The 26,945-nt window shown below is 41.3% G+C and overlaps 1 protein-coding gene across 1 annotated transcript in view; it reads left to right on the top strand.

The window, feature by feature from the left end:
* ALDH1L2 (aldehyde dehydrogenase 1 family member L2) overlaps positions 1–23,666 on the top strand; it is a 67,266-nt gene extending 43,600 nt beyond the window's left edge. The window contains exons 14-23 of the mRNA XM_023257389.2: positions 2,246–2,316; positions 2,403–2,508; positions 10,641–10,728; positions 11,207–11,300; positions 12,901–13,000; positions 13,609–13,707; positions 16,180–16,345; positions 18,091–18,196; positions 20,874–21,073; positions 22,937–23,666. Coding sequence (XP_023113157.2) covers positions 2,246–2,316; positions 2,403–2,508; positions 10,641–10,728; positions 11,207–11,300; positions 12,901–13,000; positions 13,609–13,707; positions 16,180–16,345; positions 18,091–18,196; positions 20,874–21,073; positions 22,937–22,992 — 1,086 coding nt within the window. The 3' untranslated portion in view covers positions 22,993–23,666. The remainder of the gene's footprint in view (positions 1–2,245; positions 2,317–2,402; positions 2,509–10,640; positions 10,729–11,206; positions 11,301–12,900; positions 13,001–13,608; positions 13,708–16,179; positions 16,346–18,090; positions 18,197–20,873; positions 21,074–22,936) is intronic.
* Positions 23,667–26,945: the final 3,279 nt, after the last annotated feature.

The raw sequence follows: 26,945 nt of genomic DNA, 5'->3' as shown, positions 1-26,945 counted from the left end.
AAGCCAGAGAGCTAACATACATTGTCTAAGTAAGCTGGGTATAAGAAAAATAACTTTCTAAGACATGGGCACAATAAATATTTCATTTCCTTTTTTACTATAAGAAAGTAAATAGCACATGTGTGAGGAGAAGCAGGCTATTGCTCTTGACCTCAGCACCCGGGGTATGAAAGGTGAAGGTAAGGCTCATAACAAAGAGCCACATGCATACTGCTCATAGGCTCACGATAACCACTGCAGCACTGGCCAGGCAGCAAGAAGGTGGAAGTGGGCAAAGGAGAGAAATATAAGAGAGCTTTCAAAAGCATTCCCCATCTCCCTTGTGCTTATATCTCCCACTGGCCTTCTCTATCGGCTGAGAAGACTGGGAAACAGTATTTTATTTGGGCAAGTTGCTGTGACCATTATTAACATAGAGTCAGAGAGACCGGTCCAAGAGTCAGATTTGGCACTTAGCAGCTGATGTTGTTAAAGTTATTTTCTCTCTCTAAGCCTTCCTTTCCTCATCTGTAATATGGTCACAATAATACATACCCTGCAAGTTATGTAGTGAGGCTTAGGAGCAAGTTTGCGGTAGACTAGGGTTTGTGCATAAACGTAGTTTTAGTCACAAAGTCATACAGATGTAAGTATTTAGTAGTGGTGGTTCACGCCCACACTTTAGCCTCAATTATGAAAACCAGAGAGCTTCAAAACCTGAAAATCAATTGGTTTCAGTGGTTCGAACTCATTTGTTGCCAAAAGCTGACCTGAACCAACATGAGTCTATTTATAATTTGTATTTATATCACTTAGAGGAAAGATTCATGTTTCACTAAATAAATATTTCAATACTCATGTATTTATTTGATTATGGGGGGCTACTTCAGACCCTACCGGGAGTCATAGAGAATATAACATAAGGTATGTGCATTATGTTATATCTCTATAGTTCAAATAATTCTGAATCCCAAAACACACTGGCCCCAAGGATTTCAGATAAGAGATGAACACGTGTAATGAGTAATAGCAATACAATTGTGTGCAGCAGACAAATGAATAGCTTCAGTTGAAAACGACTGCCGTGAATTAGATGGGATTAAGTCTGACTGCATGTAACGGATACTCAAGTATGAACTTCACTTTTGCCTCATTTTCAAGGAACACCCAGGCAAGTAGTCAGGGCTAGTATATGACATGTGGGCTCCTTCTCTCTCTCTACCAGAGCTACTAAGGTACCATGTGACCTGCACCCTCAAGACGGTCTCATGGTCTCACAATAACCATTGAGGTATCAGCCATTTCAGTGACACTCTGAGCAAGAAGAAGAAATGAGTGGGGGGTAGGGTAAAGGAGCCTGTGTCAGAGCTGAGTCAGCCTACTGTAAAGAACATTCGCCTTCCAATGCCTTGTACTTATGTCTTCCATTGACCATCCCTGTCTGCCCTGGAAACTGGAAAACAGTATTTTATCTAGGCACATGACTATCACCATTATTTTATTTTATTTTTTAAAAACTTTTTAAAATGTTTATTTTTGAGAAAAAGAGAGAGACAGTGTGTGAGCAGGGTAGGGGCGGGGTGGGGGGGGGGGGGCAAGGGAGACATATCCAAAGCAGGCTCCAGGCTCTGAGCTGTCAGCACAGAGCCTGATGCAGGGCTCGAACTTATGAATCGCGAGATCATGACCTGAGCTGAAGTTAGACCCTTAACCGAGCCACCTAGGTGCCCCTCACCATTATTTTTTTTAATTAAAGTTTATTTATTTTTGAGAAAGAAAGAGAGGGCACAACTGGGGTAGGAGAAGAAAGAGAGAGAGAGAGAGAGAGAGAGAGAGAGAATCCCAAGCAGGCTCTGCACTGTCAGTGCAGAGCCCAATGCAGGCCTGAACTCATGAACCATATCACCATTATTAATATAACGACAGAGGGAAGAATGGCTATTGGTTACACAATTAATATTCTCTGCCATGCCAAGAAGTTGGGAATGGAGGTAACTAAATTAGAACTATGTTTTATAGATAGATAGATAGATAGATAGATAGATAGATAGAATTATGTTTATTCTCCCATGTCTTACTTCTTTCCAGAAAGAAATAGCAGCTTTTTTTTTTGGTGTGAATATATTTCTTATATATCATATATTCTTACAAATTGAACACTGCCTTTTCATACCAGCTAAGAAAATGGATTCATTGAGATTAGACTTACTCATTTCAATTAGTGAAATGAGGATCACCTTTTTTTTTTTCTTTTTTTACTCTTTAGGGTTCTACTATTCCAATCAACCAGGCCCGTCCAAATCGCAATCTGACCTTCACCAAGAAGGAGCCACTTGGGTGAGACAAGGAGAGCGCCAAGGGTGACTTGGGTGAGTTGTGTTGGTTGGAGACAACTAAGGATGGTCGTCCTTCTACCTCTGCAGGGTCTGCGCCATTATCATCCCCTGGAATTACCCACTGATGATGCTGGCGTGGAAAAGCGCCGCGTGTCTGGCCGCGGGTAACACCCTAGTGCTCAAGCCAGCGCAGGTAAGATGCAAGGAGCCAGGGCACAACCTCCTACTCTCCTACTTACTTGAAAACAGAGACACCCATTTATAAACATTATGTCTTTAGACAAAAATGAGATTGTGTATTATGACATCTTCAAAGGCATCATGGCTGGGCATCTTTTCCTATTAGTTAAATCTGCATTTTTGTTTGAAGTTTATTTATTTACTTTGAGAGAGACAGAGACAGCATGAGTGGCGGAGGGACAGAGAGGGAGAGAGAGAGAGAATCCCAAGCAGGTTCTGCACTCCCAGTGCAGAGCCGGATGCAGGGCTCGAACCCACAAAACCGCAAGATCATGACCTGACCCAAAACCAAGAGTCGGACACTTAACCGACTGAGCCTCCCACACGCCCCAAATCTTCATTTTTAATGGCTGCCTAATGTAACGCATGGATATCCCACAATTTAAAATTTCCATGGCAAGGGAAGCAGGCATAGGGCTACTCTGTGAAATCCACTGAATTTCTACCAGCCACTCCAATTCTTGCCAAATACCAAATGCCTAATGATTAGGGAATTATTTAGAGTAACTATAAGACATCCAAAGAAAAGTATTACATAGGCATTTGAATTTTAATTACTAAAAATATTATAAAGATACGGAAGATGAAGGAAAAGGAGGCAAAAGAATGTACATAATCGTGGCAACTGTAAGTATATGTACATTGAATAACAAATAATAAAAAATAATAATTCAAATGATAGAAGTTCTCAGAAAAAATCTTTTAATGCTAGAGTAGCTTTTCAGGGAAAAGAATATGGTAGTCAACTTAATCCCTGGCTGAGCATGGCCTGTGTAAAAGTGACCAGTAGGAGACGTTCTGAGGGACACAAGTCACGGAGAAAACTTGGTCACTATTCTAGAAGGATTTACAGTTCATTACCTATTACCTCTCCTTTTATTACTTCTTTTAGGACTTAAGAAATTACGGTTTCATTTGGCATTACTACTTAGTCGTAGTGACCACAGTCATCCTGGTTTTGCTTGTTAGAAACAATTTCATTTCATTTTTATTTTTTTTAATTTTTTTTAATGTTTATTTATTTTTGAGAGAGAGAGAGAGAGAGACAGAGCACAAGCAGGGGAGGGGCAGAGAGGGAGACACAGAATCTGAAGCAGGCTCCAGGCTCTGAGCTGTCAGCACAGAGCCCGATGCGGGGCTCGAACCCACAAACTGTGAGGTCATGACCTGAGCCGAAGTCAGATGCTCAACCAACTGAGCCACCCAGGTGCTCCTAATTTCATTTTTAAAAAATGTTTATTTATTGAGGCTCCTGGGTGGCTCAGTCCGTTAAGCCTCCGGCTCACATCATGATCTGGTGGTTTGTGGGTTCAAGCCCTGCTTTGGGCTCTGTCAATCTGCTTCAGATTCTGTGTCTCCCCCTCTCTCTGCCCCTCCCCTGTTCACACTCTGTCTTTCTCTCTCTCTCTCTCTCTCTCTCTCTCAAAAATGGATAATAAAACATTAAAAATCTTTTTAATTAAAAATATTTTAAAATGTTTATTTCTTAATGTTTATTTATTTTTGAGATCCAAAGCAGGCTCTGTGCCAACAGCAGAGAGCCCAGTATGGGGCTTGAACTCACAAACTGTGAGATTATGACCCAAGCCAAAGTTAGATGCTGAACTGACTGAGCCACTCAGGCACCCCTATTTATTTATTTTTGAAAGAGAGAAAGAGCAAGGGACAGAGAGAGAGGAGAGAAAGAATCCCAAGCAGACTATTAGTGCAGTGTCTATGGCAGGGCTCTAACTCACAATCTTGTGAGATCATGACCTGAGCCAGAATCAAGAGTCAGATGCTTAACTGTCTGAGCCACCCAGGCACCCCAATTTCATTTAAAAAAATAGGGGGCACCTGGGTGGCGCAGTCAGTTAAGCGTCCGACTTCAACCAGGTCACGATCTCGCGGTCCGTGAGTTCGAGCCCCGCGTCAGGCTCTGGGCTGATGGCTCAGAGCCTGGAGCCTGTTTCCGATTCTGTGTCTCCCTCTCTCTCTGCCCCTCCCCCGTTCATGCTCTGTCTCTCTCTGTCCCAAAAATAAATAAATGTTGAAAAAAAAAATAAAAATAAAAATAAAAAAATAGGTATACATTTAAAAAAAATTTCAAACTAGAAACATACAGAGGCAGGTAATGAAAAGTCTCCCTCCTATTCTTAATCCCCCAGCCAATTTACCTCCTTAGGGGCAACCAATGTCATTAATTGTTATTTATTAGTTTCTTAGGTATTCCATTAGTTTCTTAGGTATTCCCTTAGGAAGGGAATATGGGAAATTGCTAATCAACAGGCACAAAGTTTCAGTTATGCAAGATGAATAAGTCCTAGAGATCTGCTGTGTATCATTTTGTCTACAGTGAACAATAGTGCATGATACACTTAAAATTTGTTAAGAGTGTAGGGGCACCTGAGTGGCTCAGTCGGTTGGGCGGCTGACTTTGGCTCAGGTCATGGTCTCGCAGCTTGTGAGTTCAAGCCCTGTGTCAGGCTCTGTGCTGACAGCTCTGAGCCTGGAGCCTGCTTCCAATTCTGTGTCTCCCTCTCTCTCTGCCCCTCCCCTGCTCGCTCTGTCTCAAAGGTAAATAAACATTAAAAAAAAATTTTTTTTAATTGTTAAGAGGGTAGATGTTGTATTAAGTGTTCTGACCACAATGCAATACAATGGTAGCATTCTACACATATTTAGCAAAAGAAAAAATCTTCCTTTTTTTGGTACAATTTCCAATGTATAAATAAACCATCTCCCATAATATTCCATTGTATAGTTAAACTATATTTTATTTAACCAATCCCGAGTTAATGGATATTTAGATTGTTCTGCCCTTTTGGTATTATTTTTTTTTAAGTTTCATTTATTTATTTTGAGAAAGAGACAACATGAGCAGGGGAGGGGCCGAGAGAGAGGGAGAGAGAGAGAATCCCAAGCAGGTTCTGAGCCATCAGTGTGGAGCCCAAAGCCGGGCTTGATCTCACAAACCGTGAGTGAGATCATGACCTGAGCTGAAATCAAGAGTCAGATCCTTAACGGACTGAGCCACCGAGGCGCCCCTGCTCTTTTGGTATTATAAAATGTGCTACAGTTATTACCCTTGTAAATACGGCATTATACACGTGTGGAAGCAGATTTAAAGGATATGTTTCTGAGAGCCGAATCACTCACAGATACATGTATTTGTGCGGTAGATACCACAAATGCTTCCATGGAAACGGGACCAATTCCCCAGCGTGCTATAGGAGTGCCATTTCCCCGAGTAGCACTATTCATTAAGGAGCAGGAAGCTAGTAGAGTGAAGAGGGACAGATAACCTAGCCTGGGGGCGCTTAATCCTGGCTGCACATAGAATCACCTGGAGTTCTCATTTTAAAATAGCCGCCTTAGCAGAGTTGCTGATTTAATTGGTCTAGTTTGGAGCTTAGGAACTAGTATTGTTTGAAAGCTTCACATTTGTTTCTAAGATGCAGTCAGGGTTGAGAATCACTAAATAGTATCCTATGAGAGTGCTAAATAGTGAAGAATTCCAATGATTATATATAATGTTCAAAAATTATGAACGTTCATTGAGGGTATACTAATTGCCAGGCATCTATAAGACAAAGACGCACAAAGTTTCTGTTCCCATGGAGATTACAGTCTGACTCCAACGCAACTTAAAACTTGTGACTGAGTTTACGGGTGCCTGAGTGGCTCAGTCGGTTAAGCGTCCAACTCCTCTGATTTCTGCTCAGGTCATGATCTCACGGTTTGTGGGATTGAGCCCCGCGCTGGGCTCCGTGCTCTCAGTGCAGAGGCTGCTTGGGATCCTCTCTCCCGCTCTCTCTCTGCCTCTCTCTCTCTCAAAAATAAATACATTTTTTTAAAAAACTTAAAAAAAACCCTGACAGTTTAGTGATTGATGATAATTTTTTTCTTTTTTTTTTTTTAAATTTTTTTTAATGTTTATTTATCATTGAGAGACAGAGAGAGACAGAGCATGAGCAGGGGAGGGGCAGAGAGAGGAGGAGACACAGAATCCGAAGCAGGCTCCGGGCTCCGAGCCGTCAGCACAGAGCCCGATGTGGGGCTCGAACTCACAAACCGCGAGATCATGACCTGAGCCGAAGTCAGACGCTCAACTGACTGAGCCACCCAGGCGCCCCTGATGATAATTTTAATCTTGTAAATGAAAGACCCAAAGTTGTTGTTCTGTTATAGATGTCTTTTTATTTTTATTTTTTAAGTTTATTTATTCTGAGAGAAAGAGAGAGAGAGACAGGGAGGGGCAGAGAGAGAGAGAGAGAGAGAGAGAGAGAGAGAATCCCAAGCAGGTTCTACACTATCAGCTCAGAGCCTGGTGTGGGGCTCGAATTCATGAACTACAAGATCACCACCCAAGCTGAAGCCAGAGTCAGACACTTAACTGACTGAGCCACCCAAGTGTCCTGATATCTTTTTATTTTATTGTATAATATTACGTAATGATAGTATGAAACCATTTCCGGTATTAAGGCCCCTGTGTGAATGTCAGGAGGACTGAATCAGAGGTCTCCCTTTCCCTTTAACCTGAGAGGAAGGTACAGATTCCTGTGGCCTGGACTGGCCACAGGTCTGACAGATTCCAACCACTTTATTAATGTAATAAGAGCATTAGCAATGACCTACTCTTGCCCAGAGCACTGCTAGATGCTTTCCTATACATCATTTAAACCGATAGTCCTGCTGGGAGAACTGAGCGGCCAAATGGAAGAAAGCCAATAGAAATGAAAAGGAAAGAGATAAAGATTAAACCATTTGTTTTATTTTATTTATTAATGAGATAAAATCTTTTTGTTCTTACTTAAAAAGAACTACCATTAATCCAGGGTACTTAGGTTTTAAATGTCTTTCTAGTTGTGGTTTCATACAAAGTCATAATAATACACCCTTTGGGCTAGGACCATCTTTAACTGGAGTAGATGTAAATCTACTGTTTCAGATATCTTCCTGATGATTTCAAATGTTTGAGACCAATTTCTCATTGAGTTTAACTAGATGGCCATTTTTTAAATCTCACCAGGTTACTGCAGTGGATGTGTTACTAGGAGGAAAGTGTTAGCCCTGCCTTTTGCTTGTTTGCTTGTTGCCTTGGTAGTAGTATTATTTATTATGCAGTTTCTTTTTCAGCCACTTGTCCGTTTTATGAAGGCTGGGTTAGTTAAAGTAATAATATATAACAATACATAGTCTGTGAATCCATGTAACCAGGCCAATAAACTTCAACATGTGGCAATATTCTGAAAGCAAATGAGCAAGTGGGGAAATCACTGTCATTCCCTTGCCCTTGTGAACTCCTGTTCTTTCCTAGGACATACCTTTGTGACCCATGACCTTCTGGCCTTCATTCAGACTGAGCGAGAGTATCATGATCCCGCCATATAATAAATGCTAGTTATGTATGACTTACTGCATATCTTTGTCCATTAAATAGAAGCTCTACTATTCTCTTTTCACACCTCCATGGATCTTGTTGCACATTCCATTCATTGGGACTACACTAACAAAGACATAATCAGCACTGGTTTTTAAGTGTGGAAATTATGACTTTCATTTTGCTTCTGAGTTATGCACTGCTGTAATCGATGTTAAAAATGAGATTCTATTATGCCATCTTTGTGTAAAAAAGGAGGGAAAATAAGAAGATACGTATCTGTTCACTTGAACAAAAGAAACATAGGAAGGATACACGGTAGACGAATGAGGTTGATTAGCTACAGGCTATGAGGAGACCGGATGGAAGGGGTAGAGGGAAGGGGAGCAGGGAATAACATTTCTCTGACTGTACCTTTTGTATATTCCTCACTTTTGGAAGCATATTTCCCATACTCAACAATGACAACAAACAAACCACGAAAGAAAAGAAATATGATCAGCCCAGATGGGGCAAAACCCCTAAAATTGAATACAAATAAAAACAAATGCACTAAGCCACATTTCAGAAGAGTAACATGATCCCATTGAGGGAAGTGAGGAAACATTAATCCAAGTAACTTTTGAGAGACATTGGGACTATGTGCCCTGAGTCTAAAGGCAAAATCACTGTAAATAAGTATTGAACTCTAGTTAGTAGGCTTCTTTTTCATAGGGACATAGCTTAATAATTCTCAAATTGTCCTCTATACATTTAAGGATTGAGCAAATCAGTAAATGTTTTGTAACTATTGGAAGCCATGTTTCTCAGTGTTAGAGAAGAGAGTTACACACACAAAAAGGGAAAAAGATTGAATGAACCCTGAGATATCGGATGGAGGTATTCACAAATTCATATGTTTTAATATATTTAGATAGCGTGATGAAGAAATGGATCTGGTATATGTGGGGATAGATGATAGACAGGAAGATAGACACAGACACACAGATAGATAGACTTATGTGTGTATGAATAAACGTATAGCTATTCCCCAGCTCTGTCTCCTGAGAAGGCCTAGAAGCAACAACAGTGTCCAGATCTTGGTTTCTAAAATTCTGAATTTTTTTTACTCACAGCCCTTTTGACACCAAATGTGTGGGTTTTTTTCTCCCCCCTCCCCCATACCAGCCTATTCTTTAACTCCCTAAACACCAGCTAGGTGCTGTACAATTTAAGTCAATTCTGACACTAATTACCTTGAGCTTTAGCACAGACCCCAGAGGTGAAGGGCTCGGTCAGTCTCACAAGACTGCCTCCATTTCAGATGCCAATGTGAGCCCTGGGCCTCCTGTACTTCCGACCAACTGGCTATAATTCAGAGGTTTCCATGACCCCCTCCTCGGGTGTGATTTGCTACAATAGCTGACAGAATTCAGGAAAACACTTTATTTACTATGACTCTATTATAAAGGATCAAAACCAACAGTCAGATGAAAAGGTACATAGGTTGAGGTCTGGAAGGATCATGAGCACAGGAGCTCAGGTTGTGGAGTTCAGGTGCACCACCCTCCCATCACATAGACGCATTTGCCAACCCAGAAGCTCTCTTGGTGACTGAACTCAATATCCAACCCCACTTACCTTCCCAACGTCAGGGTGAAAGTTCCAATTGTTTAATCATGGCTTTAAATAGTCTTGAAATCTCTTCCTACAATATATTAATTACAAAATATAAATGAGTAACTTACAGTGGTGAAACATAGCAGACCCCCTTTACCAAATCATCAAAATTAACATTTCCAATATTGGGGCTATTTGATAGCATGTATCTCCTGAGATGGTGCTCTGAGGACTCAGCAACAGTCCTGTGGTCTTGCCAAAGTTCTTGCACTTGAACAAGTGCACAACCTGAATTGAATCATGAGGAAACAGCAGACAAATCCAGATGAAGGGGCGTTGTCCAAAAATAACTAGGCTGTGCTTATCAAAAATGTTAGGGAAATGAAATATAAAAGAAAACTCAGAAACTCTCCCGGATTAAAGGAGACTACAGACATGGAAAGGCCACGTATGATCTTGGATTTCCTTTTTCTACAATGCGCATTACTGGGACAGTTGGTGAAAACAGAGTAAGGTCTGTAAATAAGGTTTTCTAATGAGTTGTTAATTTTCTGATTTTGATCATTGTACTGTGGTTATGTAAAAGAACTCTTTGTTTTTAGGAAATGCACACAAAAGTATTTACAGGTGAAGGGCGCCTGGGTGGCTCAGTTGGTTGAATGTCCGACTTTGGCTCAGGTCATGATCTCCAGGTCTGTGAGTTCAATCCCTGCGTCGGGCTCTTTGCTGATGGCTTGGAGCCTGCTTCAGATTCTGTGTCTCCTTCTCTCTCTGTCCTTCCCTGACTTGTGCTCTGTCTCTCAAAAATAAATAACTGTAAAAAAAAATTTAACAAAAAAAGTATTTACAGGTGAAGGGGCACGTCTATGTCTTACTCTTACACAGTTCAGAGAAAAATAAAGAGAAAAAGAGGATAAAGCAAATGTAGTCAAATGTTAACATTTGAGAAACCTGGGTGATGGATATATAGGAATTCTTTGTACTGTTTTTGCAACTTTGCTGTAAGTCTGAAGTTATGTCAAAATAAAAGAAAAAAATAAAACGACCAGAAAGGAAAAGCAGGATACTAGTCTAAAGGACAAGACAGGGTCTGAAGAAGGTAATTGTGGTCTGCTTCTGCTCAGGTCACGCCCTTGACTGCTTTGAAGTTTGCTGAGCTCTCCGTGAAAGCAGGCTTTCCCAAGGGGGTAATCAACATCATCCCAGGCTCAGGTAAACCATCAAAGGACTCACTTGGCTGTAAGTAATGAATGGTACAGGAGTAGCTGAGCGACTATTTTCCCTCTAGAGTCTTGTCTTGTAACTACCATATATTAAAGTTAAATACAATTTACCAAATAATTAACTTAAGGATAAATATATTTACCATGTGCTAAAAATCTTAGAGTAGAAATATAATGGTGGGTGAGTAGGGTGGGAGGAGCAGAAATTGAACAACGTAAAACTACCGTCAGGTGGCCTGTTTCAATTTTTAAAAATTACCTTGGAAGATGAAAAACCAAGGCTTACCCGTCTTCTGGGGGGCTGATAATTGCATGGAGGACATTATTTAGACTTCTTCAGTTTGTAATTAATATAGAAAATGTGAAACTAAGAAAGCTTAGAAATCTACTTCAATGAATTCAAAGTCACTCTCACCGTAAGAACTTGAATAATGTTTTAATTCATGTTTTCCTCCCTGATTCTACAGGTGGCATAGCTGGGCAACGCCTTTCTGAACATCCTGATATCCGTAAACTTGGTTTCACTGGGTCCACTGCTATTGGCAAACAGATCATGAAGAGGTATTGGTTTTAGCGTGTTGATTTGCTGCAGATCCTAGTAAACCAGGTTTTTGTTTATGCTTTTTTGCTTTTTTACATAGAATGTGTTTGGAGGGGGTAACCTGGGTGGCACAGTTGGTTAAGCATCTGACTCGATTTCAGCTCAGGTCATGATCTCACAGTTTGTGTGTTCAAGCCCCACATAGGGCTCTGCGCTGATGGTGCGGAGCCTGCTTGGGACTCCGTTTCTCCTTCTCTCTGCCCCCCTCCCACTTGTGTGCTCTCTCTCTCTTTTTCTCTCAAAAGTAAATAAATAAGCTTAAAAAAAAACGTGTTTGCAAGGAGAAAACCCACATCAGATTTAGAAGAGAAATCTACTTATCACTGCAGGGTATTGAGATATTTTCATATAATAAAATACTCTCCAAAGCATAAAGCCCATAGTCCATAAAACTAGAGCCATATTGGAATTCTACACCCTACTGGTAGCTATGACAATCCAGAACAAAAAATTTTTGCATACTAAAGCTGTGGCCCAAATTGGTCTTAGAGCATAAGTAAGAAACTGAAGAGACATATAAATGGCAAATATGGATTATTTATAAAATGAATTCCTAAAATGCAGTAACATTTGTTTTTTAAAAAAATTGCAGACAATCTAAATGTCCAAAATAAGGCATGGTTAAGGTATGTCAGTGTAGGGATGCCTGGGTGGTTCAGTCGGTTAAGCATGGACTCTTGACTTCAGCTCAGGTCATGATCCCTGAGTTGTGTTATCAAGCTCCGTGTTGGGCTCTAAGCAGGCTCTAAGCCTGCTTGGGATTCTTTCTCTCCCCCTCTGCCCCCCTCTCCTCCACTTGCGCTCGCTCTCTCTCTCTCTCTCTCGCAAAAAAAAAAAAAAAAAAAAGGATGTCAGTGTAATGGAGGTCCGCACAATCATGTTCATGGAGAATTTTTAATAATACTGAAAAATATTGTTAAAAGGTAAGTAGAAAGAAAAAAGAAAACTAAGGTATAAAATTGTACATATGGGGTGATCACAACCATTTTAAATAAGGCAAAGGCTGTGGTTGGACACAGACCAAAAATAAGTATGTCAAAATGGTAAAAACACAGATATGAAGCCATGGAATGGAATTGTGTGATTTTTTTTCTTCTTTCTGAGTTTTTGGGGGTATTTTTAAATGTTTTAAATAACAATACTTTTGCGAATAGGGGGAAATAAATAATGTACTTCTAAAAATTGATATTTTGTTTCTGTAATGCTTCAGGAATCTGGCTAGAGGTTAAATTCCTTGCCAGGGCTTTATGTAACCAAATTTCTTAAGGAATCTAAATTTATCCATGAGGATCTCTAGTTATTGAGTGACAGAATTATAAAAGCTTTTTATTATGGAAACTTTCTAATATTTATTTACAAAGCACACGGAATCATGGAATGAACTCCCATGTGCTCATCACTGGGCTTCAATGGCTACTACCCTTCAACCATTTGTGTTTTGTCTTTGAATAAGTTTCTTAATATTTCTGAGGCTCAATTGTATTTTCCATGCCAAGTGGTAACTTAGAGTTAGAAAGGCCCACGCGAGAGAATGCTCATTTCCCATTTATTTTCCTCTAGCTGTGCTGTGAGCAACCTGAAGAAAGTTTCCCTTGAACTTGGTGGCAAATCCCCACTTATAATATTCAATGACTGTGAACTTGACAAGGCCGTGAGAATGGTAAGAGGGGGACAAATCTCCCTAAATAGGTGCCTACTTCTAAAACATGTCTCATCTCCTTTTTTATCAGAAATCTCAAAATGAGATTGGGTTTTGTCTGGTCATCAATAGAGGCCACTCTCTTGATGCTTAGATTTAGGACTATTTAAATCACTTAATTAAAAAAAATAGTACCTTTACACTTGTATCATTAAGCTGTATTTAAAACTTGGGGGATAAGAGAGTCTTTTCTAAGCATTCATGATTTATACAAACTGATGTCAAGATTTTAAAAGCAAAATCTGGTATGCCAGTAATACCTTTAAATGTATCAAATAATATAGATTTTCTTACAACACAAAATTTGTTCTTAGTGGTGTATCCTTACTGTTACACACACTTTTTTTTTTAAGCGCTCCTGGACCAAAAGGGGGAAAGGAGAAACAAAATCCCTAAAATCGTGCTAGATCAAAACTGAGTATCTCTAGACAATTCCCATCATTAGCTAGACCAAGGCATTGGCTCTGACTTTTGTTTTTCTGCTGTCTTCCAACAACATCTAATTCTCAGTGTGTGTGATCTTATGACAATCTGAAGTACTGTTAATATTTTCTCTTCTGTTGCTGAAGGGCATGGGGGCAGTATTTTTCAACAAAGGAGAGAACTGTATTGCAGCCGGGCGCTTGTTTGTGGAAGAAGCCATCCACGATGAATTTGTGACAAGAGTGGTAAGACATCTTCCAATTTGCTTTATAGAAACTGCTTTTACCTGAAAAGTACTTCTGGCGATATTGATGAATTTTTAGGTGGGATACTAGTACTGCGCCATATTTTAAATGACAGAGTCCTTACATTTTAGAACCACTTTCTGACATATTTACAGAGGAAATTGTATGATGTATAGACTTTGCTTCAAAGTAACCCAGGAGGATAGGGGCACCTGGCTGGCTCAGTCTGTTAAGTGTCTGACTTTGGCTCGGATCATGATCTTGTGGTTCATGGGTTTGAGCCCCATGTCGGGCTCTGTGCTGACAGCTGGAGGCTGAAGCCTGCTTTGGATTCTGCGTCTCCCTCTCTCTCTGCCCCTCTCCCACTCCCACTCTCTCTCTCAAAAAGAAATAAACATTAAAAAAGAATTAAAAAAAAAAAAAAAAACAACCCAGGAGGGGAGGAGGTGAGTAAGGGAACAAATTGGCCAAGAGTTGGTAATTGTTGAAGCTGGATGATGGGTAAATGGGATGTCATGTTATTGTCTACTTTTTTATGTATTTTCAGTTTTTCATAGTAAAAAGGTATAGGTCTCTATAAAAAAAAAAAAAAACTTAAAAGTTTTTATTATCTATACCTTGCTCTACATTTACAGTAAATTATATCCTTGAGACTAATGGGAAATATACTCCTAGATTTTTGTAAATTCCTAAGTTGACTAAGAGAGATATACTCCTGGATCCTTGCAAATCGTCAGTGCACTGTTAATCAGACAGCCAATCATTTCCTCCACTAAAATGTATAGATAAATACATACATGCATACATACATATATACATACACACCTCTTATAGATTGGTCATGATTTTATAAACATAAGACCAAAAGAAGCCATTTGTAGAACTATGAACACGAATTGTGTGGCTAAAATAAACTATAATACAGTATGCCATTATGATGGTAACAGTAATCATGAATTTGTTTGTATTTGAAAAACCAGCACCCAGCTTCTTTTTTTTTAGGGTCAATTCCCTCTCCCCATTCCCAAGAAGAAAAGACATTCTTTCTTCATGAGAATGGAAAACAAGAAGACCAGGAGTGCTTGAGTGGTTCAGTCAGTCAAGCATCTGACTCTTGATTTCGGCTCAGGTCATGATCCGAGGGTCATGGAATCGAGCCCCATGTCAGGCTCTGCGCTGACATCATTGTGCCTGCTTGGGGTTCTCTCTCACTCTCTCCCTCTCTCTGTCCCTCCCCTGCTTGTGCTCTCTGTTTCTCTCACTCACAAAATAAATAAATAAACATAAAAATAGTTAAAAAAAAAAAAAAAAAGAAAAGAAGAAGACCTATGGAGGGCAGTGGCTACCCTCCTGAGCACCCCCGTAATTCAGTTTTGCGCCACGGTAAAATAAAAGTTACAGAACTTTTGCAATTAGTTTGTTGACATTTCAAATGCTGAGACCAGAAATGTCGAGAGTCTACCTTATCAGCCCATCAATAAACATGTTTTGTACACATGTAATCTGTATTCATTCACTCATTCAGCAACTATTTCTTGAGCACTTACTGAGAGATTCTTGCCAGGCCTAAATTCAAATTCAGGGCCCTATTGGGTCATGGTAACTCTCATTCTTTCTTCTTACTGGAGATGGACTTAACATTAGAAAATGCAGGGGCCCCCGGGTGGCTCAGTCGGTAAAGCGTCTGACTTTGGCTCAGTTTATGATCTCACAGTTCATGAGTTCAAGCCCCACATGGGGCTCTCTGCTGTCAGCATGGAGCCTGCTTTGAATCCTCTGTCCCCCTCTCTCTCTGCCCCTCCCTCACTCTCTCTCTTAAAAATAAATAAGCATTAAAAATAAATAAATAAGAAAATGCAAAAGTAGGTTAAGGTAAGTGAGGTGCATGGGAAACGATTACAAAGACATGTCTCTGATGAACATTGCACAACAAAGATAGCTTTTTTATCAGAACATTCTAGCACTTCCTCTGGCATGGCTATACCATGAAAATGTCTCAAGGGCAGTCTGCCACATTTGGTGGGGAGAAAAAAAGATAGCAACGTGGCCATTGCTATGGCCAGAAATTCTTCTGTCCTGAAGAGTAAAACTGTGCTGTGTTAACAAAAATTCCAGAACATCAGGTCTGCTATTCTAATGGATTAACACTCAGGATAATTTGAATATAACATACATACATAGCTTATAGTCTGTTAGAACTTAGTGGTTAACAGCTTGGGCTTTCAAGTCAGGAAAACTCTACTATATTTAGTGGTTGTGTGTCTTAAATCACTTACCCTGTCTAAGCCTCAGTTTCTTCATCTGTAAGGTGGAAATAATGAATACCCACCTCCAGTGCTTCCGTGAGGACTAAAAGACAACACATCTTTTGACAGCTTAGTACAACAGCCACCACACGGTGGAAGCTGAGCTGAGGGTATCCATTATTATTATTAACAGTCAATTGTGTTTTGTGAACTGGGTGACAAACAGGTGGAAGAAATTAAAAAGATGAAAATTGGTGATCCACTTGACAGATCTACCGATCACGGGCCCCAAAATCATAAGGCCCATCTGGAAAAGCTTCTGCAATACTGTGAAGCTGGAGTGAAAGAGGGGGCCACCTTGGTGTACGGGGGAAGACAAGTTCAAAGGCCAGGTAAGACCACCTCCGCAGGAGGCATACTGGGATTGTGCTCCAACACCTTACTCTGCAAATTGATCATTAGCAGGGGAAAAGGTAACATTTGTCTATGTTTCCTGTATGAACCAAAGGTCTCGGTACACTGAGTAGCTGATAAGGGAGACTTTTTTTTTTTTTTTTTTAACAGAAGAGTGCCTGCTAATTAACGTAGAAAAAAAATGATAGAAAAATCACCACTTTGTACCCCTAATTGAGTGAAATGATTGATGAGGCAGTTATCATCAAGGGAGGCTAAAGTTGTCAGGAGAGAGGTTGATGGGGGGAGCTGAGTACATACAAGGTCTCAGTTTCTCACCCAGGATGGCTTGCCAGTCTCAAGGAGAAAAATACAATTTTATGATGGAGAGGTCAAGCTGTCACCGGCTGGGAGCCCCTGGTCATTCTTAGCAACAGTGAAAGCAGAACATCCAGGTCTGATGTGTCACCTGTGGGATACAACAGGTACCACACAGCATCACCTCTGCAGTGTTCTTGCCGAAAATGTTTAACCTGAATTTAATTGTGAATTTAGGTCAAACTTTCCATTTACGAGAAATAAAGGGGATCGAGGAACAATTAATTGCTTTTAAATTTTTTTTTAGCATCTATTTATTTTTGAGAGACAGAGACGGAGCATGAGTAGGGGAGGGGCAGAGAGAGACACACAGAATCTGAAGCAGGCTCCAGGCTCTGAACTGTCAGCACAGAGCCCAATGCAGGGCTCCAACCTACACACCATGAGATCATGACCTGAGCCGAGGTTGGCCACTTAACTGACTGAGCCACCCACGCGCCTGGATCAAGGAACAAATTAAATATCATCCCAAGGAAACAAAGGCAAATCTAAATGCAACATATCCTGCAGGACAACTGACTCCATCTGTTTAACAAGTCAATGGCATGAAAAATAAGGGGTGAAAGGTTCTAGATGAAAGGACACTTAAGAGATCTAACAAGTGAATGCAATGTGTAGAACTTATTTGAAGCCTGAATCAAACAAATCAACTGTAAGAAAGATACTTTTGAGAAAAAACATTTGAAATAAAAACCATGAAGAAGGAATTAGCACTAATTTTGTTAGGTGTGATAATGTATTGTGGGAAGTTAAAAAAAATACTTAATTTTTTCGGGGCATCTGGGTGGCTCAGTTGGTTAAGCATTGACTTTGGCTCAGGTCATGATCTCACAGTTTGTGAGTTCGAGCCCCGCGTTGAGCTCTGTGCTGTCAGCTCGGAGCCTGGAGCCTGCTTCAGATTCTATGTCTCTCTCTCTGCCCTTCCCCTGCTCGCACTCTCTCTCTCTCTCCCTCTCTCTCTCTCTCTCAAAAATAAATAAAACGTTAAAAAAATTTTTTTTAATCCTTATTTTTTTACAGATTTGTACTGAAATTCTTGGAGGTGAAAGTTGTGATCTCTGGAATTTGCTTTCAATTATTCTAGCAAGGAAATAAAATGAATCAAAGATAGCAAAATAGGAGAAAATATTTATTTTACAATTCACTATACTACTTTCTCTACTTTGACATATGTTTGAAAGTTTTGTTAAGAACCAGATTAAAAAATAAGAATCTAGGAATGCTAATGCCAAGTAAGAAAATGAAAGTTGTCTTGGTTTTATTGACCCCAAAGGGAAGAAAAAAATTATAATGTAATTAAATGGGCAAACTGTTAATTAAAAATGAATTACCGTATAATTGATGATCTTTTCTGTTTTTCAAATAGGCTTTTTTATGGAACCAACTGTGTTCACAGATGTGGAAGACCACATGTATCTTGCCAAAGAGGAATCATTTGGGCCCATAATGGTCATTTCTAAGTTCCAAAATGGGTATGTTTTTCAGGCACGATCTAACAGGTTTTGGGTAGATAAGTGTTTTTTAATCCGCCATTGTGCCGTATACAGGCCATAAAATCAGTGAACATGTAATTCTCAATTATATGACAATAACTGACTTAACTAACTAGAAGAGAAGGGTAACCGATGTAGGTCGTTATATATTTTTGCTTCCTAGCTTAAATTAATGGCTGACGGTATGGAACTTTAGCTGACTAAATTTTAGTTTGTGTACAACCAATACTCACAAGGTCTCTGGAACAAGATGAATAACTGAGAATAACAAAACCAGTTTTCACATTCACATTCCTGGGGAAGGCAGCCTGTGATTTTCCCAAGGAAAGAGCGCTGCCTTCATAGGGGTCATGCACCTGAAAGCAGACGCTCAACTTTTTATAGCAATGTCCACAATCCCCATGTAATCAACCATAAATGATATACTGGTTTGTTACAGTACAGGAAGCTTTCCAAAGTGTTTAGCATATCAAAGAGGGTCATATGGTAACCGAGCGCATACAAGAATATTTAATACAGTAGGTTCTCATGGTATGCTGTGCAAAATTCTTCAGAATTCTGGCTTGAATTTTCCTTCAACCAATGAGAAGGTAGGGAAAAAAAACCCAGAACACCCAGTTCAAAGGATTCCTTGCTCTTTTATTTATTTTATTTATTATTATTATTATTAGAGAGAGCGATTGGGGGAGGGGCAGAGAGAGGAGGAAGGAGAGAGAATCTTAAGCAGGCTCTTCACTCAGGGCAGAGCCCGATTGCAGGGCTCAGCCCCACCACCCTGAGATCATGACCTGAGCCAAAATCAAGAGCCAGGCTCTTAACTGAGGGAGCCACCCAGCCGCCGCTCTTGATCTTCGATAGACATATTGTAAGACATATTTGGGGACGCTAAGCTATAGTGAGCAACCTTTTGACACAGGGAGTCAAGAATGCCCTATTAACCTTCTTTTCCTCATAAGTTCCTCCCATAGGATAGTCTTTGTGTTAAACATGCAGATTTTAGAAGCCAGATTTGCAGGATATAAACCGGATAGGTCACAGTTCCTTGAGATGCTTACCAGCTGATGAGGGAGACAGACAAGGACGTGGGCAATCAACCACAGAGGGCCAAAGGCAGCCACAGTGGGTGGAGTCTGCAGCCTGCCTCTGCACCTGACCTCGTCTATGGGCTTGGGCCAGTTACTTACTCTGAGCCTTGGTTTCTTCGTGATGTTATTAATAGCATCTATCCTTTTGTGTCATTCTAAAAATTAAATAAGATATGTTTGCTATTGTGCTGTTGCCACTGGTATGCTTGTTATTATCCTAGAAATAGGCCAAGGTGTCTTATGAAGCCGTGTCATCTCGATAGTCCTCAACAAATAATGGCATAAAGCCATCTTTCTGCCTTAGGCTGGTCAATACATATTTGGGTCCCTACCACGTGCAATGCATCAAAAAGTCTGAGAGTTTTAGCAGAGCCTCAGTTCACTCTAGGTTCAGCTCCAAATTTCTTGTGCGAGTTTAAAATTGTATGTAGCCGAGATTACCTTTGAAAATCTCTTCAGAAGCCACCACACTGAAGCACGTGCTGTCTCTTAATCTTGAGCACGATTAATTTTTCCTCCAATCTGGGGACAGATCCTCTTTCTTTGCCAGATGAAATCCTTCGGTTGCACTTACTGGCCGTGCTGTAGAAAATCATGCAGTTTTAAGCATTAGGATGAGACACTCATACTGTGACAGACACGTTGGAACTGGACCCAACTAAGAGATGAGCAGGGTCAGGCTCCACTCTCTTGGGAGTGCACACACACTGAGTCCAAAGGCAGGGGAATCATGATTTAAGGAGTAATTTTGCTCTCCTTTAATGGAATTTTATTAATTGAATTCACTCTCATTTGATGATCTAACACCATGGTATAAAGAAGAATAAAATGTCATTCCTGCCCTCAAGGAGCCGCCAAGTGTAGCCGGGAGGTGAACCAGAGATACAGAAAGAGTTAAATCAAAATGTTGAGTTTGGAGGAATACATGTTCCCTGATTATGGCTGGCTTTTATTGAGCATGTACTGTGTTCCAGGCACTATTAGCTCATTTAATCCTTGAGACAACAAGAAATGTCCTTTTATTATTCTTGCAGTGTTTTGCAATTAACAAAGGCATGCAGAGATGAAGTCATTTGCCAAGGTCAAGAGGCCACTCGCTGAGCCACTACACCCTACTGCCTCCACAGTAGCACTGGTGGGAGCTGGGAAGGCTTCAGGGCGAGGCACAGAATGAGCCTTGAGCTGTATGCAAAATCTGGAGAGATGGAGGGAAACAGCGGGGGTGCTCTGAGAATATATCCAGAAGTAGGACTCCAGGGACAGGGGAGGAAGTGAGAGGTCGTGAAGGAGAACCAAGAAGAAAATGGAAAAGATGACTTCAGATTAGATTTTAAAAGGTGTTGCATGATATATACATGAGATATATAATGCTAGAGTTCTAACATCTTGTTGGGAGTTTCTTTTGGTGTAAGCCTGAACTATTTCATTTATAAAAATTCAAGCCAGTTGGCAGTAACGTTTTTCCGTTTCTAGCATGGCGGGGGGGGGGGGGGGGGGAGGAATAGAACATGACATGAGAGTGTTTTGCTTTGCATTCAGTGATATGTTGTCTTCCTGCAAACATCTTGCAGGGACATCAATGGAGTGTTGCAGCGAGCAAATAACACAGAGTACGGTTTGGCCTCAGGGGTTTTTACAAGAGACATAAATAAAGCCATGTACGTGAGCGAGAAACTAGAAGCGGGAACTGTTTTTGTTAACACCTACAACAAGACGGACGTGGCCGCCCCTTTCGGTGGGGTTAAACAATCTGGCTTTGGGAAAGACTTAGGTATGCTCCGCTCTTCTACTGCATGTTCTACTGTCGCAGAGAAGTCTGCTTTATGTTTCGTGCAACCCTTGTGTATTGCTTTGAAGGACATTTCCTATATGGCAGCTGTCCCTGGGTTTTTATGGGCGCTATTTGTTTTTTAATGCGAAACGTTTTTATTTAACATACCTACACAAAAGCACGCAAACCGCATGTGTGGAAAGGCGTTTTTAAAAGAAGATTAATGTTGAAAAGAAACTATCTTTTAGCTAAAATATGTTTGGCTTTTGACCTGACATTCATCATGAACTTGGTTTAGCTTTTGTGGGACGAAGTGGAATCAAGACAGAAAAATGAGTGGAGGGCAGTAATCAGCTAGCTCCAAGAATAAATCTTGTCTGTAAGCTGCTTGGCGGTCTTTCAGAATCAATACTGCAATTGGCAGGGTTTTCTGGGGGTCTGGGAACTTATGTTTAGAGTTGCAAAAAGTCCGAAAGATCATTTTTTGGGGGCAATGACACTATCACATTTCAAGTAATAGCTTCCTTTGAACACTACCTACGTATGGACCATCTCGTGCTAACTACTTTGCCTGTAGTAGCACAAGCGAGCCTCACAATAGCCCTGGGAGGTAAGTGCTATTATTATCTTTATTCTATAAATGGAGAAACTGGGGCTCAGAGAGGTTGGGGAACTTGCCCAGAGTTATGTAGCCAGCCACTGCTGGAAAGAGAATTCCAAGCCAGGCAGTCTGGCTGCGGAGCCCATGTTCTTACTCCCCGCAGCCAGTCTGGCATGTTGTTTCAAAAGCTGAAATGTTCATGGCTTACTGAAATTATAGTCCCCTAACATAAATTTGGTTAATTTGGGGGGGTATTTTTACATCTTCTCTTTCCTGGCGACTTTTGATAATGTATTTGCAGCAAAAAAGGGGTCTCTCCTTCTAAATCCCATTGAATTGAAGATAAAGAGTGTTTATTATAAAACAATAGAATTTGCCTAAATAGTTTCTTTCTCTCCCAGTTTTAAACTCCCTAAGCCCGGGGGTTCCCAGCCCTAGCTGTACATTGGATTAGAGTCACCTGGGAGCTTTAAAAAATACAAAGATGCTGATTTAATTGGTCTGGGGTGGGACCTGTAATCAGGAGTTTTAAAACCTCACCAAGGTAATTCTACAGTAAGGTTAAGAAGCCTTGTTTTAGCTCAACTTCCAGGATCATATACTCATTAGTTACACTGCGGTATTCATGCCCTTTCACTGCCGTAGAAATCGACAACTGTACTAGCTCAACACGGGATAGAAACAGAAAGCAAACCTATTTGTTTGTTTGTTTTTTTGCCTGGATATGCTCTTCTCTGTACAATGTAAACCAGGAAAACTGCATCATCCTTATCTTTAAAATAAGATTACACCAAAGGGTCTCAAACTTCCTTTCTTCCGCTCAGTTCTGCTTCGTTTAATATAATCCGAAGGACGTATGTTGGCCGCTTCTGCTCAGCCTAAATGGGCAAAGGATGGAGATGAAGAGTTTGTCATCAGGCAGGGAAATAAGGGAGGAAGGTCTGTGGTGGAGACCGACCAAGCCAACACTGTTCCTCAGTAGACCTGATAGGTGGGCTAAGCCCCTACTCCTCAAGGTGTGGTCCGTGGACACGAGCATCTGCACCATCAGGTGATGGTTAGGAATGCATAATCTCAGGGCTTGCACTGCCGTTTCACAAGGTCTCCAGGTGACTCACATGCACTTTACAGTTTGATAAGACCTGGCTCCGGCCACATTCTAGCTGCTCGGTGATCGATGCACCTACACCTGTGCCCACAATTCTGGTGACATCACATCCACTTACGAACAATGCTCCAGGAACTGCTTGTCTCTTCCCTAGGTGAGGAAGCTCTAAACGAATACCTCAAAACCAAGACTGTGACGCTGGAATACTAGAGAGAGCTGTCGTCGGGAACCCCCTGCAGACAGCCTCACTCCTCAACTCTCTCGACACACTTGAGGAGCCTGGATGTGCTGAAGGAGGAGCCGCGAGTTGAAAAATCCACACGTGGACCGCCAAGGGGGTCAGACCACACGTCTAAGCATTTACACCCGTGCCTGAGTGTTTTCTACTGCACCTTTTATACTTTCAAATGATTTGCAGTTGTTGGGTTTTGACTATGTTGTATCTCACATGTATTTATAGACCGCCAAGCTGCTTTTTCTCCCCAACTAATCTAGCCATTGTTCATCTTGAAAAAAGCCAGTATCAGCCAGTTGTACTACACGAGGTGCATTTTGGGGGAAACTTTGCATAATAATGTGCAGATTTTAGCCTCCAAACTATACCTATGGGGCTGTTAAAAAGGTTTTCTATAATTTTGCTCTCATGGAACAGTATATCCTATGAGGAATGTGAAATGAATTTTTTTTTCATATTTGGAAATAAGATACATCTTTGTGCCTTTTGATGTTCTATTTTTCAACCCACTGTGATGGGTAACGAACCCACAAACAGTTCTTCTAGGAATGGGGTACTATGTAATGTTGTGACCAGTAGACAGAATTTAATGACATTATCTCTGGCTCCAAACAGCTTAAATTCTAATAAATAGCTTTTAAAAAGTGAATTTTGCAGCATGACATAGACTATAGTAGCCTTTGGAGGCGGATCTTGGTCCATATAATACCATCCTGCCATGTGACTTGAGGAAACCTACACAACTTCTCTGAGCCTCAGTTTCCTTATCTGTCAAACGGGGATAGATAGTAATGCTAGTAATGCCTTCCTCAGGAGCCTTATTTTGAGGAGTCAACGCAATAATATAAGTACCTTGCACTGTGCTTTGTTCATGGTTCTCAAGAGAAGTTAACTTTGTCCCCCCATCACTATTTTAAAAATATATTGAGATAAACTAACCAGATGAATTAATTTTCCTACCACCCCTTTCAGGAGTCACTGATTCCTGTACGCCACTGTTCTGACCCAGTGCTTGATGTAGCAGCACCGGAAAAACGCCCTGCAATGAAAACCGGCAATGGTCCGAGGAAAAGGGCTGTCTTTCTTTCTGCAGCTCATTCGTTCTTCCTAGGACATCTCGTTTTCCGTTTCTCTACCTACCGGATCTTCCGTGTGATCCCTGACTGTGTGATCTCGGGCAAGTTCGTAACCTAATATCTCAGAGCCTTGGTGTCTATAAAATGGGGATAAGGTCTCTATCTCATTAGGTGCTGGAAGGAGCCAATAGAATGATATGATGCAGAACGCACCCGACAAGGTGTTTGGACCATGGTCGGTGCCTGAGAAATGGGAATTATAATCCATGCAGGACTCACTAGATTGACCGTTGTCAGACAAAAATATTCGGTGAGCAAATTATCACCATCCACATGCGACTGGAAGGTGAGTTCCTGAATCACAGTGTCGCTGGAAGATGGTTGGAGAAATTAACTTCTATTACTCCTCCTTTTATAAAATTTCAGTGAACATTCCTGTCTCTGGATTCGAAGGAGCCCTTAGTTAATACTTGGTACTTTGGAGAGTCAGCAGCTTAACATAAAGGGAATGTAGGGAACCAATCAACAAACCAAATCTGAGACAGAAAACATCCAAAGGGAAGAATACCAGGAGTGATCCTGCTTATAGGCATATTTTGCCTATAAGCGCGTTTTATTATACAATAGCTCATTTACCATCAGAGCTTGACACAGGTGAAACTCTAAATCGGTAGGAATATTCTGAGTCTAAACTGACAGTTCATATTTGAATAAAATGACAAAAGCCTTATTAGAAAGGAACCACTTTTTAAAAAAGTATTATTTAAATTCAAGTTAGTTAACATACAGTGTAGTCTTGGTTTCAGGAGTAGAACCCGGTGATTCATCTCTTACATATGACACCCAGTGCTCATCCCAAAAGTGCCCTCCTTAATGCCCATCACCCATTTAGCACCCCCCACCCATGTCCCCTCCAGGAGCCCTCAGATTCTTCTCTGTATTTAAGAGTCTCTCATGGTTTGCCTCCCTCTCTGTTTTTATCTTATTTTTCCTTCCCTTATGTTCATCTGTTGTGTTTTTTAAATTCCACATATGAGTGAAATCATATATTTGTCTTTCTCTGACTGACTTATTTCACTTAACATAATACCCTATTAGAAAGGAACCACTTAAAAAAATGTTTTAAGGTTTATTTTTAAGAGAGAGAGAGGGGCGCCTGGGTGGCGTAGTCGGTTAAGCGTCCGACTTCAGCCAGGTCACGATCTCGCGGTCCATGAGTTCGAGCCCCGCGTCGGGCTCTGGGCTGATGGCTCAGAGCCTGGAGCCTGTTTCCGGTTCTGTGTCTCCCTCTCTCTTTGCCCCTCCCCCATTCATGCTCTGTCTCTCTCTGTCCCAAAAAAAATAAATAAACGTTGAAAAAAAATTTTTTTTTAAAAAAGAGAGAGAGAGAGTGAGTCGGGGAGGGGCTCCAGGCTCTGAGCTGTCAGCCCAGAGCCCACTGTGGGACTCAAACCCACAAACTGTGAGATCACGACCTGAGCCGAAGTCAGACACTTAACCGGCTGAGCCACGCAGGTGCCCACAGAGGAACTACCTTTAAATGCAGTGTTTTAACAGACTTCACATGAACTAAAATATCACTTTATCAAATATTTTAATAACAGAAAAAATGGCAAACAAAATCCTGGACTTTTGGACTGTTTCTTCTGGACTGACGTTTCTCCTTATTAATCTCAGTAGCAGTGTTTGTAATCTTCTTTGGGCCACACACCTCTTTGAGAATCTGATAAAAAGCTGTGGAGCCCCTCTGTCCTACTTCTACCGCCCAAATTCCCACGCACACCCCTGCAAATATCTTCAAGGGATGCGCAGATCTCCTCCAGCCCCTGCTTGGAGAGATGTGCAAAGCCTTCTGCCACAGCGAGTGCTAAAGTTCCTACCGGCTTGTTTTGATATCTGACTGCTGATCAGAATCAAAGCCTGCATGGAATTCCAGTGAATTCGAACTGGAACAGAATGACCCACAGCCTACCAGGCGATTTCATTAACACAGGGAATAGATTATCACTCTTCTGGACCCCTGGCTGGCTCTGTAGGTAGAGGGTGTGGCTCTTGATCTCAGGGTCTTGTGAGTTCGAGCCCCATGTTGGGCATAGAGATTACTTAAAAAAAAACTTAAAAAATTTTTTTAACGTTGATTTATTTTTGACAGAGAGAGAGAGAGAGAGAGAGACAGAGCATGAGCGGGGGAGGGGCAGAGAGGGAGACACAGAATCCAAAGCAGGCTCCAGGCTCCGAGCTGTCAGCACAGAGCCTGACGCAGGACTCAAAGTCACAGACCGCGAGATCATGACCTGAGCCGAAGTCGGACACTCAACCGACTGAGCCACCCAGGCGCCCCCCCAAAAAACCTTTTTAAGAAGATCATCACTCTTCTTTCAGATCATGATTTGGCTAAACTGAAGGATAAAGCTGTGATCTGTCACCTGCGTGGGGAGGTGTGGACACTCTAGGCCCTTCTAATCCTCTTCCACACGCCTTTGCTAAAGCAGTCCCCTTTGCTCACGCACCCTCTGCGCCTTCCTACCCCCAGCTCGGTTTAAGGGTCTCTCCGCTGTGCTCTCCCTTGTGAGGAACACAGTGCTTACCCTTGGTGCTGAAACCATCTGCCACCCTAGCTAGGTATGAGCACCCCTTCCCCACCCCCAGGATTGGCCTTTACTTTCGGCCACGGAAACTGCAGCTGTGATTTATGGAGGGCCTCCTGTGGGCCACACGCGGCGCTAAGCACTTTGTAAATGCTATCTGATTTAATCTTCACGTCTGAGAAAAATGAGTCCGTCGAGGTTCTCTTCTTACTGGCTCCACGGCTACCGAGCCGTCCTCTTCGCGGATGCTGGTGACTGCTCAGG

Source organism: Felis catus, chromosome B4 (assembly GCF_018350175.1).
Source record: "Felis catus isolate Fca126 chromosome B4, F.catus_Fca126_mat1.0, whole genome shotgun sequence".
In the NCBI taxonomy this organism is placed as follows: domain Eukaryota; kingdom Metazoa; phylum Chordata; class Mammalia; order Carnivora; family Felidae; genus Felis; species Felis catus.
Note: the sequence above shows the minus strand (reverse complement) of the source record. Positions and strands in the feature narration are given on the sequence as shown.